Source organism: Chlorocebus sabaeus, chromosome 21 (genome assembly GCF_047675955.1).
Source record: "Chlorocebus sabaeus isolate Y175 chromosome 21, mChlSab1.0.hap1, whole genome shotgun sequence".
In the NCBI taxonomy this organism is placed as follows: Eukaryota; Metazoa; Chordata; class Mammalia; order Primates; family Cercopithecidae; genus Chlorocebus; species Chlorocebus sabaeus.
In genome coordinates, this window is record NC_132924.1 from 116,926,691 (window position 1) to 116,947,491 (window position 20,801).

At 41.2% G+C, this 20,801-nt stretch overlaps 1 protein-coding gene across 2 annotated transcripts in view; it reads right to left on the reverse strand.

The window, feature by feature from the left end:
* Window positions 1-886: 886 nt before the first annotated feature.
* LOC103227143 (TRPM8 channel-associated factor 2) overlaps window positions 887-20,801 on the reverse strand; it is a 29,155-nt gene continuing 9,240 nt past the window's right edge. For both annotated transcript variants that reach the window (XM_007983294.3, XM_037991201.2), the window contains 6 exons: window positions 9,794-10,785; window positions 9,052-9,149; window positions 7,601-7,814; window positions 7,022-7,261; window positions 5,777-6,114; window positions 887-3,598 (listed from right to left, as the gene is read on the reverse strand). In XM_007983294.3, the coding sequence (XP_007981485.3) occupies window positions 3,344-3,598; window positions 5,777-6,114; window positions 7,022-7,261; window positions 7,601-7,814; window positions 9,052-9,149; window positions 9,794-10,785 (2,137 nt within the window). In that variant the 3' untranslated portion in view covers window positions 887-3,343. The remainder of the gene's footprint in view (window positions 3,599-5,776; window positions 6,115-7,021; window positions 7,262-7,600; window positions 7,815-9,051; window positions 9,150-9,793; window positions 10,786-20,801) is intronic.

A 20,801-nucleotide genomic window follows, 5' to 3' on the forward strand; every position in this document is an offset into this window, starting at 1 on the left:
AACTAGATTCAGTATCTATCCTACTGTTCACAGGACATGATTTTTCTTTGGGTTGGTTCCAAGACCACCCAATAATGTTCTTCTAATAATTTTTCTAGACTTAGAACTGTGAAATTATGGAAGTAGATGTCTCAGAAATCATGGATTATCCCTATCACTGGCAGCAAATTAGTTTCTGTGAATAGACAAAATGATCTGAAAGTATTGCAGTTACAATTAACTATAACTTTAAAATAAGAGGGAAAGTCACAGTCTCTCCGTATGAGAGACAAGGAGCTACAGACTCCAGCTTCTACCAGGAATGTGTGTATGTGTGGGAGAAGCCAGACATTGTCTCTGTCTCTAGGGCAATCTATTAAACCCAGTGATATCCATCATTTTACCCTAACATCAAAAGAACACCAGTTCTGCAACCTACAGAATAGGAGAAAATTTTAGAAAGCTACCCATCTGACAAGGTCTAATATCCAGAATCTGCAAGGAACTTAAACAAATTTACAAGGAAAAAAAAAACAAACATCAAAAAGTGGGTGAAGGATATAAAAAGACACTTCTGAAAAGAAGACATTTATGCGGCCAAGAAACGTGAAAAAAGCTCATCATCACTGGTCACTAGGGAAATGTAAACCAAAACCACAATGAGGTAGCATCTCATGCCAGTTATGTCAGTTAGAATGGCGATTATTAAAAAGTCAGGAAACAACAGATGTTGGTGAGGCTGTGGAGAAACAGGAATGCTTTTACATTGTTGTTGGGAGTGTAAATTAGTTCAATCATTGTGGAAGACAATGTGGTGATTCCTCAGGGATCTAGAACAAGAAATACCATCTGACCCAGCAATCCCATTACTGGGTATATACCCAAAGGACTATAAACCATTCTACTATAAAGACAGATGCACACATACGTTTATTGCAGCATTATTTACAAAAGCAAAGACTTGGAACCAACCCAAATGCCCACCAATGATAGACTGGATAAAGAAAATATGGCACATATATACAATTGAATACTATGCAGCCATGAAAAAGAATGAGTTAATGTCCTTTGCAGGGACACGGATGAAGATGGAAGCCATAAATCTCAGCAAACGAACACAGGAACAGAAAAGCAAATACCACATATTCTCACTTATAAGTGGGAGATGAAAAATGAGAACACATGGACACAGGGAGGGAAACATCACACTGGAGCCTGTCGGGAGGTTGGGGGCAATGGGAGGGAGAGCATTAGGACAAATACCTGATGCACGCAGAGCTTAAAACCTAGATGATGGGTTGATGGGTGCAGCAAACCACCATGGCACATGTATACCCATGTAACAAACCTGCACGTTCTGCACATGTATCCCAGAACTTAAAGGGGGGGGGGAAGAACACCAGTTCTGGAGTTGAATTTCCTGGTTTCAAATTCCTTCTCTACCCAAAGCTGGGTTACCCAAAGGCAGACAAATCACATTCTGAGGCAGGCAGAAAATCAGATACCAACACCTTTCTGGAAGTTCAATCTGTTACTGACTGAAAATTCAGTAGTAAACATTGGAAAAATCCAGACTCTGTTGAACATATTTTCATCTATTTTCTAGGTGACATTTTGTTTCAATTGTAAACCATTCATGAAGAATAAGTTCCACAATGTTTTCATTGCTATGGACTTCAATTAAGCCCTGGCTCTGCCTCTTATTCACTTCGTGACTTCAAAAAACTTATTTTATGTCCCTTAGTGTCAGTTTCCTCATCTATGAAATGGGGATGACACCAGTACCTACCTCAGAGGTCTGCTGGGAAGATAATATGAAATCACTCACAGTAAATAGCTCACATAATGCCTGGAACATACTAATCACGTATTACGTGTTACGTGTCATTACTGTTCTTCCCTTTGGCAAATGTTTCATGAACACCTTTCATGTGTAAAGCCCCTGGCAAAGGGTACTAGAGATATAAAAAGAAATTATCTAAAATTGGGAAGGATATACTGACGGGATTCAGCAAAAGACATGCCCTAAATTAGTTCTCCTCGTGGGAAGTCACTCTACTCTCCACAAAGCCTAAGGAATGATATTCAAAACAAACAATAATATGGTCTAAAAGTAAACTGGAGAAAGTAGCTAGGCATACACCCATTAATCCCAGAGATAAATCTCCGGAGAGAACCCTTCCTAACCGAAGAGTCACGATGGGCTAGAATGAGATTAAGAGAAAGCTCAGGGTGCTGGGGTGTGGGTTGATGAAGTGAGGATTGCGTCTGCTGCACCCAGTAATTCTGTTCCAGAGTGAAGCCCACTGTGCCTGTGGAGCCCCCACCCCCATCAAGTGCCTTGATTCCGTGGTGACAGATGCCTGTTTTGTGGTATGAATGAATAGGCATGTAGACTTAGTAGCAGCTGTTAACATGACTTTGTCCTTTGGTTGAAGGGCAAAGGGCAAACCCTGGAAGATGGAACTAACCCCAAAGACCCAACCTCACAGCCCTCAGTTTGAGCACATGGCATTTTTCTTTGGGTTAGGTTATACGTGAGAATCATTCCAGAAGTGGGAGAATAAATAGAGAAAGGGCTAGGATACTGCTGACAACTACCATTATTACCATGTCTGGGAAAACACTGATATTCTCTAAATATACAAGGACTGAATGCTAACACCAAGGGGGTCAACACCGAAGAGAGATTCGGTGCCCAGGATGTGCACACTAGACTGAACACCATAACAGTCCACTATGGGACCAGGAGAAATCTCAGGAATACCCTTATAGACACGTAATGTCTCTGCATGTGGTGGTGCACAAACACGTTCACCATTATCAAACAACAGCGGTGCGAGGAAAAGATTTGCATGCTCATGTCATGGATGTGAGACAGAAACACAGAGAGGTGAAGTGATTTTCCATAGAACCAAAGCCGGTTTAGGGCTCTCTCCACTATTTCAGTGTGTCTCGCTTGCTATACGAAAACTTCTTAAAGCATAATAAATTAGAAGCCTTGTTCAGGGACGGCAGGGATGAGAAAGAGATATCAGGTTGTTATGGGAACCCATGGTCTTTAGAGCTACTGGTCAAAAATAGAAGCCTCAGGATGGCAGGATGAAAGATCCTCTCTGGGAGACTAAGAGGTGAGGTGAGTCTCTTGGGGAAAGCAATAGTGTAAGCAGAAAAACAATAAAAAGAAGCACAAAGCACCTTTTTCAGAAAGGGGTTCCATTTTTTCTTATGACCTTGGCCACCATCTAGTGGTCAGGCTTGGAAGCAGGATCCAGGCTCAGATACTGAGCACACATGGCCAAAGCCTCGTGGTGGAGTTGCCGGCGTGACCCTGCTTTTTCTCTCCCGCCTTGCGGGGCATCCTTCACTCCTTGGCACGGAGGTATACTTGCATGGGGTTTTCCTGCCACTCTGGTAGGGAGGCCAGGCTGTCAGCCACCTCCTTCTGGACAGGCCAGCCCCAGGCCTCAAAGAAGGGAACCAGGTTCTTCTTCACTTTTTCAGAGAACTTCTTTACCCATAGGTTCATCCTGCCAATGTTGTCTTTGGGGAGATGAGAGAGGGTCTGGTACTCAGCAAAGAGCTGGGTGAATGGCTCCCACCCGAAGGCCTCCTGGAGCTGAAAAGGGAAAGAAGGAACAGAATGAGGTGCCATGTTTGCAAAAGTGATGCGACATGTGCGTTCTTAAATATATTTCATTCACATGATCACCTCCCCTCAATCGTTACCTTCATCCTGGGTATGTGTCCCTATCTCCCCACTCTACCCCTGCACAATAATGCAATTTCATTGCTCATTCCACCTCTCAGCCACAAAACACTACCCCCTGAATCTAGTGGGGGTGCTCAGGGGAAACCTAATGTCTGAATAGAGGTAAACACTCAATAAATGTCCACTATTAGTATCTTTAATTTAAAAAATTGTCTTCCCAGATCTCAAGTGTTTTCCTCCGCATCAGGACAGGATTGGACCTGACTGAGATGAGAAACCCTCACTTCCTACATATTTGGCCTATTGAGATTCTAAAAGCTGCAAACCTCGAATACCATACTTTCCAGGTATGATACTAATCCTTATTTTTTAAATAAACGTCTCGGACCTGTGACTATCTGCAATGATACAAAATTGCTCTGTAGAACACTGCATTTAGGGCAGAAAAAGAAAAAAACTCCAGCCTGTCTTGAGGGGCTACAAATGAGAGTGGCTCATACTTCTTAAGGGGCAGTCCTCCGGAAAGCCCTTGGCAGAAGGCCCCTGTTCACTAAGATTATACAAATTTCCAGTTAGCAGGGATCCGGGGTTTCTATCTCCACTCTCCCTTTAATAGATGAGCATTGTCTGACTCTAGCTTATAAAAGCCCAAGGATAGATAACACCATCGAAGTCAAGCCTCCCTCAGAGTCTCACTGCTGTACCCTCATTATTGCTCATCTGTTCTTATTGGCTTGCTCTTTGACACTTATTAATGAATACATCAATAAATTAAGCATTTAATAAACACATAACATGTATTAGACATCCAGACCCTGCCAGCTACTGTGCTAGGCAAACATGATTAAGAGCTCTTGTCCTTCTAGAGAACACTGGCCAAAGGGAGAAACACATGTAAATAAACACATTATTAAAAATGTTCGTTTATCAAGGAGGCGATGTCCAGGAGAGAAGGGGACAACAGAGCTGAATTTGGACAGGTGACTTGACAGCTAATGGACAAGATGTTCCAGCATGATTCAGCAGCAGGAAGCAAACAAGGGGAGGCACAGAAGCCAAAACAGCAAGATGTGTCCGTAAGCATAAGCAGATTGGCATGCTGGAGGATAAATGTGGAGGTGAGAGCAGGAGATGTAGCTAGAGGCGCTCGTGGGGCTGGTCATGAAGGGCCTCCTATGCCCTGCTAATGAGCTTTGACTTTTCCCTATATGTGCTAGAGAACACTGTAAGCATTTTATAGACAGAGTATTCACATTATTCTGGAAGGAGTGTAAGGAAGATGAATCATAGAGGATTGAGGCAAGATGCTAGGACAATTTAGAAGGCTACTGGAATACACTGAGGGAAGACTAATGAGGCCTGAGCTAAGGCAGCAGCAGCATGGATGCTGGGGAGAAGCCCTCTAGCAGGAAGAGGAGTCAGAAGGTGCCTGTTTGTCTTGAGGCCAAGTCCCAGACTTGGTCTCTCTAGAGCTATTGAGAAATGATATTCGGGGCTCCACAGTGGGTAGGTAGCAGAATAGGACAGAATCAGGGCTTAAATTTACAGTTTAGGGGCAACCTACCATTGTGGTCAGTGGTCCTATATGCCCCTAGACTGGCTATCTAAGGATACGGAAATGAATGCAGTACAAAGTTACCTCATTAACTGGGACTGTCTCACATTCACTCTTCACAAAATTAGTGAAAGGCACAAAAAACTAAGAGAGGGTATGGCAATGCGAAAGCCTGGGGCTTGTCATTAGGTCCTGATTTTAAGTTCTAGGTCCTTCACTTAAATGGGGGATACTGGACAGGTTGCTTAAATTCTTTAACTTATGCTATATTTCTATTTTTTCATAATATTTTTCATTTCCTCGTACATCGCAAAATCAGAAGGTGAGTGAGACAGGTGCTATTCTCTCTGCCTTAGAGGGGTATAACCCAAGAAGCACCACCATGCGGCCCAGTCCCTCTCATTTCCAGGGGAGGTGGTGGTCCCTGGACCTAGTGGGGTGGTGAAGGAGCTGGAGAGCTACTGAGATCCAGGTCGCTACATAACTGAAGGGTCTGGTCATCCCCTTCTCCCACAATTTCTGCTCAGTACCTGTAGATATGTTTCCAGGGCTGTCCACACATTCCAGTCACACAGAGGGGCTCCCTTTCCCAGGTGGGCCTTGATTCTCTTCTCTCGCTCTGGAGGGCTCAGAGCCTCATGGGCCTGAGCCCTGGGGATCCCTAGGACTGTTTCATGCACGTAGACTGACCAAAGGTTGCAGGTGGCCTCAGTAGTGTGTGGGGGGAACTCCCATCCGTGCCGCTGTTGGTTGTGGCCCAGCTCATGGATGGGGCCCCACACACCCCTGCTCCTCATGTCCATCTCGTTGATGATCTCCTTCACAGACTCCAGGTGGCACATGATGGGGTATCCTGAATGCATCCAGCCTGGGAACACAGAAGGAAGAGATGAGCATTGAGGAGGGTCTGCCCAAACTATCTCCTTCATTCTTCTCTATTATGGGACTTTTCTTCACCATCCTGGTTATCCCTAATAATTGCAGAATCTCTGTGCTGATTGGAAAGCAAATAGCTTTCTCCTACTTGGTCAGAAACTCAATAGTACCTAATCCCCTTCTTAGCCTCTCAAATCTGAGTTGTGGCCTCCTCCTCACTCTGGCCCCGGAGAATACGGTTACACTTTACATAGTCATTCTTGCTGTAATTTGACACCTTCATTTTGTGTGTGTGAGTGTCCTTTACATGTCAGTCTGATATATGATGTCCTATGACTGGATCTGAGATCCTTGAGGGCTAGAACAGTGTCATTCTTTCTTCCCCATGTATACTATTTTTGTCCAAATTTATACTCTATGATAGAGGTAATTTTTGTCCTTATTTGAAGCTATGAAATTTGAGGTATGAACTTTCCCCATGTGGGATCCGGAGTTCCTTATTTCTCTTCCTATGCACCTCCTTCTTTTTAATCACTCAGTACTTACCATAAACCTCCTTACGTATTTCCTCTTTTCATTTCCAACTTGGCTTATGTTTGAAGAAAATAGTTGATTTTCTATGCTGTCCTTGAAATGACTCTGGTTGCCATCTATGAATTCGCAGTACAACTTTTTCTGAGATTGTTCTACCATCTGGTGAAATCTCACCTTGTAGATATCAATAATTTGTTTTTTTCACATGTAAACATTCTTTCATCCCCATTGTGGTCAATGTCTTTTATATCTTTTTCCCTTGCTTTACTAATAAAATTATGCTTACACATCTTGGACGTTCATAAAAGGCAAAGTAATAGATACATGGTTTCCACTGACTAGGAGGATTCCCTGGGAGCACCCACCAGCTGAGATCTGCACATCAGCCACAATCCTCTCGGGACGGCGGAGAGGGAAGGGTTCAGCCGCCAGCCTGGCCACAGCCTCCATCATCTCATCCCAGAGGCGGAGCACAGGCTCGGGGTCCTTCAGGGCCTGGAGGTTTTTGGTTGGCACTGTCAGGATGATGTTGTCCGTGGCCAGTTCTCCCCACGGAGCTGGGTCCTCCTGCATCTGCCTCTTCCACTCTTCTAGTGATGTCTTACCTGGGAATAAATATCATGGAACCTACCACACCCACTTGCCCAACTTCCCTTGAGCTGAAAAATACCATCTGAACTCTGGAAGAACATTGCAATAATGAACTCCTATCACAGGGGTCTATAGGCTATAAAGTGAAGAAAACGCTTCCTAACTCTTCTCTTTGTCTGCTCTGAAGTATCCATGGACACAGGGTATTCCATATCTCCTGCCTCCACATTCTCCCCCAACAGTTCTTCCTCTTTCTCTCCACCAAACCTTATTTCTCTCCCATTTAGCAACCATCCCACAGTTTCCATGGCATCTGCCGCTCTTCCTCCTCCCTAGATGTTCATTCCACTTACCCAGCTTGTAGTATGGGGCAGGCACAGCCCCCCTGATAGTGACAGACACAGGGCCTAGTTGGCTGCCCTTGGGCACGATGACATAGAGGAGGCCGCCCCAGAGGCAGGAGACTGACCGTTCAGTCCTGTCCATACAGCATTGATGAGTCACCACGGGGGCTCGAGATAGCTTCCTGGCCTTGGTTAGGTCATCGGTGTGGCAGCCAATCTGTACCTGGACAGGTGATTCCACCAAGTGATGGAGGAATTAGAATCCTTGTGATGTGCGTGTGAGATTGTTTAGATGGAAGATATTAGACAAACATGCCCATGAAACCCCAGCTTCCCTTATCTATGTGCTAGGCATGGAAACTTCTCAATTTTAGCAGTCCAAAGTCATCTGGACTTCAAAGCATGTAAAATCATTTTTCCAAGGATTTAAACAGCTCCACCATAAATCTTCACCTAACATGAATTGGTGAGAGACCAGGCTAATCCTGGCAAAGGTCTTCTGTCTTTCTGCCAGGCAAAATCCTGGGCTCTTCTAATAGGACCTAAGCCAGTCTGGTGATGCTGATGTTGGGGATGAGCTGGGGGACTGTGCTCTGTCCTCTGTGAACACACAGGAGGCCCATTCAGAGTGAATGAGGTTGATTCTCTCTCCCTCTTTGTCCAGAGCTTCCCTTTCTGGCTGCCAGATGGGTGGAGATCTGTTTTGTCTGGAGTCCTGGAGTTGCTTTTCTTAGCTTTGATATAAGCAAGCTCCAGAAAGAATGCTGACAGAAAAGAGGCCCTAGCTGTGGTAGGAAGTGGCCCTCAGAGTCAAGGAGGCCGAATAAATTTAAATTCTGCATGTAGGCCATATTTTGGGGAGTGATGGGATTTTCACACCCTTCAGATGTCAAGATAAAGAGATAAAACCAGAGTTTGTGTAGAATGAGCTTGCTGACACCCAGCCCAAATTTCTACCGCATGTTTCACACTAACTCCCTCTGAATTTGCACGTGGGACCCATGAGGAGGCACGAAGAGGTAACTGCCCATGCCCGAGGATTCCCAGCCCTTCCTTTTCCTTCTGTCAGTCACCTACTAATCACATCATCCACCCCCTAAACCTTTTCTAATAAAGTAACTCTTTAAGTACAATGGGACAGATTTGAGCTGGGCTCCTGTCTCCTTGTTAGTCCAATTGCAATAAAATGCTTTTTTTAAAATGAAAAATTCAAGTGTCATAGTTTTGGCTTCTAGTCCATTCTGCAGTGAGCTTCTTTTGCTTGATAATACTAGGCACTTCAGTCACTCACTTAGATGGCCTAAAATTTAGCTCCTTCATCTGTAAAATCTGTAAAATGGGCAGAATAATCCACCTCTGTACTCCTGGCAGCATTGCCATGAGCTGGAACTAGACAGTGGATGAGAATGACACAGCTCTAGGGTTTTGAGGGGTGGCAGATGTGGGTGTTCAGACCTTACCCGTAGGCCAGCAGAGGCAGCAACTTCAGACAGTGAGACTTCTGCATTTTGTCCTTCCAGGAGGTAGAGCCCGGTACTTACCCAGCAATCACTGTTGCCTGACAAAAGTCATAGAGAAGGCTCAGTTCTTCCTTCCCGTGTGACTCTATCTCCACTTGGGGTCTCCCAGCCTCTCCCAGTGGCACAGCTTCTCCCCTGTGTATCTCAAGTCATCCACACTTCTCCTTAGACTCATCCCTCCTAAACCTTAAGCAGAGTCCCAGCCCCCATCTTCTTGAAAGTACCTGATAAAGAATGCAGTCTGCCGGGCCCAGCGGCTCATGCCTGTAATCCCAGCACTTTGGGAGGCCGAGGCAGGTGGATCACCTGAGGTCAGGAATTCCAGACCAGCCTTACTATTATGCATTTATGCTATTTCTCTTACTGCTTATGAAACCCCATTTCTACTAAAAGTACAAAAATTAGACGGACCTGGTGGCATGTGCCTGTAGTCCCAGCGACTCAGGAGGCTGAGAGAGGAGAATTGCTTAAACCCAGGAGGCGCAGGTTGCATGAGCCGAGATCACGCCACTGCACTCCAGCCTGGGTGACAGAGTGAGACTCCGTCTCAAAAAAAAAAAAAAAAAAAAAAATGGGGTCAATCTTCCTGTAGGTAAGTACTTGCAATGTCCTGTGTAGTGTCAGCCAATCCCACTTTCCCCTATGTCTTTAATGTTCTGGGCATTCTCTCCTGTTTTCATACCTGGGTTGATTCCGTCAATCTCCACAGTGATGGGGTGTTTTGAGGGGTACAAATTAGAGGAGCAGGTCCAGGTGCCAAGCCCCCGGGCCAGCTGGGAGCAGTCAGTTCCAGAGTGAGCCAGCCCAGTGGCCAGGGAGAGCATGGCAGCCTCATAGGAGTCACTGGCAACTGGATTTTCCCGGCTTACAGCTGGGAGGCCCGACCCTCGTAGCATCTTCCTCAGGAGCCTATGCAGGGATATGTAAGCAGGGATCCCCTCCGCAGGAATCTGTAGGAAGGCTGCACCATCAACTCTCAACTTTGCCAGACAGCTCTTTTCCAAGTTCCCATTCTCATGGTTCAGGATAGCCTGGAATTCAGAGAGCGCCTTGCGGAAGTGGTAGCTTCTCATCTCAGGGGTGGGAACGGGGAAACAGCCTGCTTTGAGAGTCTGAGGCAGGATGCTGAGGCCAAAGCAGTTGAGGATGACGTTACCAGGGAAACCAGCCAAGGGGCAGTGGCCAGGGTTCTGGGAGGCCCACCACCAGGCCTGGCCCCCAATCAGCAGCCCCCCACCCTCAGCCACAAACTCCTGCAGCTGCTTAGCCTCCTTGTCACTGTACGCCTTGCAGCAGTAGACACACAAGTTGCTGTTCAGATGGGGCTCCAGGCTGCATTGCAGGCCGTGTTCCGATAGGAGGGGACACAGATCTTTTAGATTTGTGTTCACCCCAACTTTGCCTGTCTGGCCTCTGGCCAGCCAGCGCACCGCATTGAGCAAGAAGGACCCCATCTTGGGAGCACAGAGCAGGCACTCGTGGGCAGCCAGGACCACACGGCCTCGGCCATAGCGAGCAGCTGCCAGGAAGCAGTTGAGTGAGGCATCCAGCCCCAGAGGGAAGGCCAGGGCTCCATGCACCAGCAGCTGTGAGGGGACTCCCCCTGTCCTGATGTCCAACTCTGAGATCCCCTCCAGGAGCTGCTGCTGGTCCTGCCTGACATCCTCCCCACACCTGGAAGAGACAGGAGAAACAGTGAGTCTACAGTCAGTTAATGAGCTACTGAATCAAACTCATTGAATAGCGAAATCTATGTGCAGGTAGGAAGATTGCATTGTTGATGCCAATCTTCACATTCTTACTAATATTAGGATTTCAGCATGTTAACATCATTTATTTTTATCATGTTTAAGACATATTTTTTCACTTTTTTTTTACAACTGATGGCATATTATCATTTAATTGGCAATGTTTGGTCTTTGTTTTTTTTTTGAGATGGAGTCTTGCTCTGTCACCAGGCTAGAGTGCAATGGCACAGTCTCAGCTCACTGCAACCTCTGCCTCCCGGGGTCAGGCAATTCTCCTGCCTCAGCCTCCTAAGAAGCTGGGACTATAGGCGCCCGCCATCACACCCAGCTAATTTTTGTATTTTTAATAGAGACAGGGTTTCACAATGTTGGCCAGGATGGTCTCGATCTCATGACCTTGTGAGCCCGCCTCAGCCTTCCAAAGTGCTGGGATTACAGGCGTGAGCCACCACGTCCACTGTGGTCTTTCTCAGTGATACATAAAATAATGGCATTTTTCACAATCAATGTTGACATAGATTTCAGGAAACGCTATAGAGGTAGTGCCCTTACTTGCATATCTTAAAATCCACATTTTCTAAATGAACACCTCCAGGAATTCCTCCCATTTAGTCAACTAAGTGTTGAATATTGTAGCTTCAGTTTCTTGACTTTTAAAATAATTAAACATATAAACAAATTAAATTAGAAAAATTAGTTTATTCTGTCCAGAGAAAGTAGTACTGCTTATGAATTACTCGAGCTAACTTTCTGCAAAGGAAGATTGCAAAAACACCAAATTTGGACTCTCCATAGGGTAGTTCTGATCTAGGAACACATCAGAAGTAAATTGTTTAACACTATACTTGAAGATTTATACAAACACACACTGTTTTTAAAAATTCACTTAGATCTGATTAGAGTATTCACTTCTTTTTATTAAGGAATAGTCAAAATGTAATGAATCAATAAAAGGTTTTGTATTTCAAGAATTTTTAAAAACAATTTGTATATACTGCAAATGTCAAGCAATAGGAGGTTGGTTAAATAAGTTATGGTTAACAATAGATTGCAAACCATATTGTGATGAAAATAATTATCAGATAATTTGAAAAATGCTTAACGGAAAAACTTTTAAGATTAGATTCCAGGATACCATGCTCTAAATAAGCCAAATTTTAGGGGAAAAAAAAAAACCATAAAACCAGACATTGAAGCAGAACCTAAAGCATATTTATCAAAATATCTTTGTTAAAAAAAAAAAGTCTTCAGTGGTCGTCTTGGCTGGTGGGATTTTAGGTCCTTTTAATTATCTTATAAAACTTTATTGTCTCAAATTTTAAAATTAACATCTACTTCTCTTATAATTAAAAATTAAATGTTATATTTTTTAAAAGTATAGTTCATTTATTCTGGTAGTAAAACATTATTGAAAAATGTAACACTTGTTCAGATTCTCTTTCTTTTCAGCATGAAAATGAGGAGATGGCATGTCTTAGTTTTGCCATCCCATTTTCAGGCTGACATGGTAAATGTCATATCAGGTATCAGTTCTGCCTGTGGCTTTTTGTTACCTGTTGAAACTCAAGATAATTTGGGGGAGTTAATGACATTGAGCTACAAGACTTAATAATAAAACATTCCACTCTAAGTGTGCTTAGCATCTTCTCACAGGCACCTGGCAAAGTCTCAGCTAATGGCAGTAAACCTTCACTATGGAAAGCTGCAGTTACCTGCAGATACCGTCTCCACAGCTAATTGAAATGATTGCATACATTCAATCCACGTGCCCACACACACATACAAACCACAGTAGCATTGGGAATCTAGGAAGTGACTAGAATGGGTGACAAAAGTTGCAACAACCACATAGAATTAAAGAAAAAAACCCAAGAACTTCTTAGCATAAAGGCAGCATAAATAAAGTTAAAGAAGGTGAGATCATTGAGAGAAAAATATTTGCAACAGATTGAACAGATACAAAATTAGAATCCAGAATATATGAGTAATTTCTAAGAATAAACAGAAAAGCAAAAAAACTGAAAATAGTTTTAAACTATATTCTCAAACAGCTCATGAAAGATGAAATCCAAGTGAAATATCCAACATTTGAAAAGATATAATCATGTAAATGCAAATTATTTACAATAACGTTTTTTATCCAGAAAATTAGTGAAAGTTTCAAAAGCTAACAATATTAAGTGCTGGCAAGAGTGTGGAGAAAAATAATCTTTCATAAAATCTGGAGATCAATTTGGCAGTATCCAATAACATTAAAAATAGAAATAGCCTATAGTAGTATACACGGAGGCAGTACTAGTAAGTTCATTGCAAATTGTTGGCAATAGTGAAAAAGTTTGAAGAAGTTAAATATTCACTAACATGAATGCAAATAAAAATTGGCATTTAATCATACGATGGATTACTATTTACCAGTCAATAAGAATAGGTCCACCTATGTTAATTAACAAGGGAAGATGTTCAAAATATTTGTTGAGTAAAACAATTTCAAAAATAGCAGAACTTGGTGATGTTACTTATGGAAGACCAATATAAAGCAAAGTAAACATACGTCAGTATATATCCAAAATGTCAGGAAACAACCACAATAAATGGATAATTTTCTATTGGATTGTGGAATAGACAGAAAGGACTGACATTGAAAGAGATGATCAAAAGGGCTTTTGCCTCAATAATTTATTTCTTCAAATAAGGAGAATGTATAATTATATTTCTCAGGTTATTCAAAATTAAATATAAAATGTTAAGATAACTGCTCCAAAAATAGAAGTAAAATGTATAATCCACAAATGTGTTGAGGAAATTTAAGAAATGGATAAAACTTAGTAGCAAGCAAGGAAAAATGTAAAAAGAAATAAAGCATAAAAATAGAAAATAAAATTAAAAGGGGGTAAGAGCAAGAAATACATTGGAATCATCACAGTATATATGAATGTATTGAATTTCTATTTGATAGAGGCTGTTAGATTAGTTTAAAAACATCTGGATATAAGCTGCTTATAAAAGATACCCTTGAAACTAAGTGGCATAAAAGCATTGAAAATGACAAAATCAACAAAGTTTTATTTCAAAAAATACAAAAACACAAAAGCAGACATGCCAGCATTACTAAGGGATGCAATAACTTCAAAGAGGAAAAATTAAAAATGAACATTTTCTATGGATAAAAATTATACTCTAACAAAAATAAAATTTTTATTAATTTTTATGTCCTGCAAAAACACAATACTGAAAGCAAGAACTGCTACAAAGAAAATAAAAATATGAATTGACATTACATTTGGAGATGGTAATGTATTCTCAGCATCCATTGGGAAAAAAAAAAGGATGGAGATGATTTGATCAGAATGACTTACAAGCTTACTTACAGCCAGAAGACAATTGTCCTGAATGCTGAGGACAAGAAAATGAGACCCTAAAATGTTGTGCTCTGCTAAGTTGTTGCATAAATATAAAGTAAAAAGGTGGACATTCTCCAACATGATATATTAACTAAAAAATCAATGTGCAGAGCACACACACACATAGATAAGCATCTGAGATGATCAAACTTTTAGGATTGGCTACCTCAGTCCAGAGGCATGAGACTGGAGCTGGTGGTGTGGGGAGGAGGATGAGTTGCCATTTTCCTCTCTATATTTCTGTATTGGTGCGCATTTTTTCACAATAAATTTGAATTCCTTTTGAAATATTTTCATAAAGAGGCATTTCTTAAAAAGAAAAATAAAGAAAGAAAGGAAATGAGGAAAGAAGGAAGGAAGGGGATGACAGAGGGAGGGAGGGGAAGGGAAATGGGAAGTGGGGAGGGAGGGAGGGAAAAGTGAGTAAGCATAGCAGTTAGGATACCAGGTAAATTTCAACAGATGATTTGACAGTATCCTAAGGGTACTTAGGATTAATGATCTCAGACAGCTAGTTACCAATATTAAATCTTGTATGATATCTGTTTACAATGTTTAAGTGTGGAAAACAATGAAAGTAGCTGCTATTTAATGAGGTTTAATATATGCTAGGCATTTAATATATGTATTATCTCTTTCAATCATTATAATAAACTTGAAAGTTATTATTCTCACTTTAAAGATGGAGTTTGGAAAAGCTAGGCAATTTTCTCCATGTTTCTTAGTTAATAACTGGCAGGGACAGGAAGCAAACCTGACAGAGCAGGAGCACATCTCAGACACACACCACTAATTTATGTTCCAGCTCCCTTTGTAGCCCCATGCATTTCAAGGAAATCACTTCTCTTTTAACTACAAGCAGCCAGAAAGAGCAGACAGTAAAACACAGATAAGACAGCTCCGGCACAGAGGGAGGAGGGGGCAAAGTCTCTTGGGTAACTGCCCAACTTCATCCTCACACAATGAGCCCCAGTTAAACAGTGGGCCTTAATAAGCACATTCCTTTCCCTTTGGGTGCACTGTCAGGGAAGCTAAAAGATAAGAAGCTAAAAGTGGGGTATGCCTGCATCTGCAGAAAGAGTTATGGGAACAGAGACACAACTCTCCCTCCCAGATAAGCACAACAAAGAGACAAAGAAGCAGTCGAAGTCTCTGATAAACTCTCCCACCCTGAATCCTTAAAAACTATTAGTCTGTAAGGGAGTGTGCCTCTGACCTAACTTGGCCAGAAGCCCCTCTCATGTTTGTTTTCTTCAAATTAAACCTGTCCTTGACTGTCAAGCCATCTATCATGTTTCTTATCTATTTCTTTAATTTTTACTAAACCCAGGCTGGATTTCTTCCAAAGCCACTGATGCCTACACACCAGAACTCTGTCACTCAATTACTGAGGCTTTGACGGAACCTACATCTGGGTACATGTTGTGCAAAGGAAGCTTTACAGGATGTGAAGGTGCGAATAAAACTGCGTTTAAGAAAGGAAAAGCATGTGTTACTTCAGAGCTGGAAGTGTAGGGGAAGCCACTGAGGACAAAAAGAAAGGGATATGATGGTATGGTTAGGAAATGTTCACAAACCACACCTGAGCAGACAGGAAACATGGGCGATAGGTTTCTGAATGTCAATTTAAAAACTGCCAAATTAGGAAGGTACTGCACTGAATAAAACAGTAAGTGTGAAGTGCGCTGCTGTCATTTTCACCATATTGAAGGTAAAACATCTAACAATTTAAATATTTTTTCTTGAATATAAAAGTAATGAAGTCTACTGGTAGTAATCAAATATATCTTCACTTAGCTTGTTTTGTTTTTCTGTTCAGATTGTATAGGATGTAAAAATACTCTTCTGGATTTATTTCACTCTCTGATAAATATGAACAGGACAGAAACACTAGAATCTAGAAATAATGTTTTCTTAGAATCTGTAACATCAAGAAAAGGACTAGAGAGAACTATGTTGATCAGATGCTGTAAAAAACATTTTGAAGATCTGCAGCCCCCAACACTTGAGTATCTTTTTTTGTATTTTTAATTCCTTAAATACAGATAAACCATAGTAAATAACAAAACTTTAAAAACTGTCTTCACCATCACTGAACAATATGGGCATAGATGGTCAGAGAGGTGCCTTGAAATTGTAAATGTATTTTTTTTCTTTTATTTTAAGCTGGTAAATACAGGGTAAAATCTCTTTAGGTCTCAATCATGCCTATTAGACACACAATTTTATTTAACCTATTTAACCTGTCAGATTTAAGAAAATAATTTGGAAAACTCACTTTTGTAACAAATTGCAGGTACATAAATTACTCACTTGGAATAGTCAGAATACAGATGTATTTTGACTGTGAGCACAGATATATCCATATTTATATATCAGACCAAAACCCTGCTTAAACATACAAACATTCCTATGAATGTCATAATGTTTACTATTTCTCCTGGTTTAATAAACTACATTTCCAATATTATTGGAAGATTATTGTTAGAACTGAAGGAGATAATAAAGGGTTGAGCAGCTCTTATGGAAAATGCTTGGGACCAACCACTAGTGTTTCAGATTTTGATTTTTTTCAGGTTGTGGAATATTTGCATACACATAAGGAGACACCTTGGTGATGGGACCCAACTCTAAACACAAAATTCATTTATGTTTCCTATATACCTTTATGTAGAGCCTAACGGTAATTTATACAATATTATTTTAAGTTTGTGCATGAAACAAAGTTTGTGTACATTGAACCATCAGAAAGCAAAGGTGTCCCAAAAGTGGGAATTTCCGCTTCTGGTGTTAACGTTGGTAGCACTCAAAAAGTTTTGAATTTTGGAGCATTTCAGATTTTGGATTTTTGATTAGGCCTGGTCTCCCCACTCTTAGGGGACCTAGTAAGCTATGCCCACTTCACCAAACCACAGATGGAACTCACATGGGGAGTTTATACTTGAAAGTTTTTTTTCTTGTCTATTCACCCAATTTGTTCACGTTTCTATGAATTAGAAAGCATTAATGATAACTATTGAATTTGTGATTTTGACTATTTTCTTTCCATTGTACATGGGAGGTTGATTGGTGTTAGGAGATACTCCATCCTGGGCCACTCATCAATCACCTGTTCTCCTTGGCCAGTGTATAGGAATGTATGTCATCATCATAAAAACCTTTGATATCCAGTCATTTATTAATTATTTTTCATTCATTTTGTCAAATTTGATAGAGCAATTCTGGGATCTAGCCTCATTTCACAGTTTTTACCTGGAAACTGCATTCACGGATCTTGAATATAAACCTTATAAACCTCCCACACATTTATCTCTGTCTCTGAGTCAGATTTCCAGGAACCCAAGCTGAAACAAGTGGAATTTAGCAGTGCCTAGAGAAATTATGTATGAGTTTCCTCCGTGACTCTGAAAGCCCATTTCCAGTGATATGGCAAAATATAATGATACATACACAAAGGTATGTGGTGCTTGTCATCTGGAACTCCTTGGACAAAGACTTTCTACTCTACAGGACTTTGTTGAGGACAGAGATAATAAATAATTCTCAAGAGAGTCATAAACCTAAGCCACTAGTACATATTTACAATCTTTACTTACAAAATAGTGACAGGTTCTCACTATGTTGCTCAGGCTGGAGTGCAGTGGTTATTTGCAGGTGCTATTATAGCACACTGCAACCTTGGACTCCCAGCCTCAAGAGAGCCTCCTACCTCAGCCTCTCGAATATGTGAGTACATGTGCATCAGCATGCCCAGGTACATATTTACTTTTATATGGGCAGCTGCTAATATGTTTTAGAGCTTGTAGATTATACCATGTGTAAGTGTAATGGGTGGCTGGTTGGTATCTGAGGTTAACTTTTCCTCCAGACTCTTCTGTCATGGTATAAAGGTAGCAAGTGCCTTTGGATTTGCTTTTAAATATTAAAGCAACTGCACTATCCTCCTGTTATATAAACACAGGTGTGCCCTTGCAGATAGGATGTGAGAGGAGCTTTTGTTGGGTTTTAGAGACTGCCCTACTCCTTGGCAGGCAGAGTTGGGGCAGGCCAGCAATCAGTTCTCTTAAGAAGCTCCAGGGCCTTCCAGCCGAGATTTGAAGTTGAGGAACCTGCTGGGTCAGTCCAAGCGCCTTTGACCAATATTTGTTGGCAGGAATGTTCACTGAAAACCTCTAATGGGACTTGCTCTGAAGGTGGGAAGAATCTGAGCCAGAGACTCAGACTCCGACCTTCTGAGACTCTCAAGGAATTGGTTAGCTCTGGCTCTGTTGTTGAGTGAGGCTGGAAGGCTCTGGCGCAACCCCTAGCCCCATATTCCCTAGCAGGAAGCTGTCTGCAGGATTAACACTAGTATGTGAGGCTGCCTTTTCTCTTGCTATGGATTTGGATGTGTATTCATTCCTATTTTTTCATTAATTTATATAGTTTACAAATATTTGTTGATCTCTAATGTTAAATACTCCAGGCACTGAGAATAAAGCAGTAAATGCAACAGGCAAGATCACAGAGCTCTATATTCTGGTTGGTTAGAGAGGCCCTAGCAAGAAACAGCAGAGATAGTTATAGAGAGTGATAATGTTTAAGGAATAAAATGGAGAAATGTGATGAAGTTAAACTGGATGGAAAGTCCTAATTTCAGTATGGCCACTGGGGAAGACTGCTCTGAGGAGGGTGTTTGAGTTGAAACGAATTAAGAAGAATAAATTGGATTTTCAAGAGCTGAGAAAAAGCTTGATATTTTATAAAACAAGAAACCTAATGTTACATGTTGTGGTCCTTACATTGAGGGACAGTTCTAAAATACTTCAAAGATGTGTATGGATAACATATGTTATCGCCAACCCCCCAGTACTCAACTAGAAAATATCTGAATATTTAAGCAATCTTCTATTACAGATACACGTTTCTTCCACCATTTCACTTAACAGTGAAAATATAGGTAAAAAATATTTGGTTCATAGCCCGACTTCTCCCTGTCTCCAATGCTTCTTCCTTCACCTTTCCACAGCTGCTGATCCTGAGAGCACAACCTCATAAACCTCCCACACATTTGTCTCTGTCTCTGAGTCAGATTCCTAGGAACCCCAGCTGCAACAAGGGGAATTTAGCAGTACCTAGTGAAATTACGTATGAATTTACCCCATGACTCAGAAATCCCATTTCCAATGATATCACAAAATATAAGGATGCACGTACAAAGGTATTCAGTGCAGCACATGTGTAACAGTAGAAGTACCAGAAAAATAACTCATACTGGAAACTCAAGTGCCTGTCAATAAGGGACTTATTGAATAAACAATATCATATCCATATACCATGGTATAATAGAGTATACAGTGTATCTCTACATACTACTCTGAGGCCATATCCAGGAAATAATGTCAAGTGAAAAAAAGTAAGGAGGAAAAAATGTATAGAGTATGTAATTGCCTTATCCAGTGAAGAGAAGACTACTAATATGTGTGTGTTTGTGGATATATAAACAAATCATGGAGCATTAACCATTAAAAAAAGCAGGGAAGGAAGAAGGGAATTGTTTGAAGGAAACAGGGACAGCATATAGGTTTCTTAAAATTTTACTTTGGACCCAGATTACTATTTTACATAATTTTAAACAAAATTAAATTACACAAGCAATTCCAAAACTAAATAAAATAACCAATGAATTGACATGTACATCTGTTTAGCAATATAACCACAAAAAGAAGAAGTATTGGAAGTGATTTTAAAGATAGTATTTTGACTTTACATATATATAATAAAATATATCATCGGGGCCAGGCACTGTGGCTCACACCTATAATCCCAGGACTTTGGGAGGCCGAGGTGGGTGGATCACGAGGTCCAGAGATCGAGACCATCCTGGCTAACGCGGTGAAACCCGTCTCTATAAAATCACAAAAAATTAGCTGGGCATGGTGGAGGGCGCCTGTAGTCCCAGCTACTTGGGAGGCTGAGGCAGGAGAATGGAGTGAACCCAGGAGGCAGAGCTTGCAGTGAGCCGAGATCACGCCACCGCACTCCAGCCTGGGCGACAGAGCGAGACTCTGTCTCAAAAAAAAAAAAAAAAAAAAAAAAATATATATATATATATATATATATATATATATCTCTCACTGGGACAAAAAAGAACTGCAAGTAATCTTTGCTACAATAATCATCATATTGCTGGTAGTAGTGCTATTATTCATATTTTGCAACTGTTGTTTGTATATCATGGGATAGAGCAAATGGGTAATTACACTGGTGTCTTATAGAACCAGAATTTTTCATCATGAGAGATAGAAGATGCAGAGGTAAATTGCTGAAATCAAATTAAAACCCTGTAGCCCCAAATCTGATCTGAAGTATCAGTATAAACCAAAAAGATCCATTTCTTAGCTGTGCCTATTTAGAAGGCCTAGAAACAATGATCAAACAATGCACACCTCTAACACCAAGATTGGGGTTTCTAAATGCAAATTAGGACTCCTAGAAATATGGGCTGTATGTTAAAAAAAAAATAGAAGAAAGAAAAAAAATAGGGCTTTTTGGAGAAATG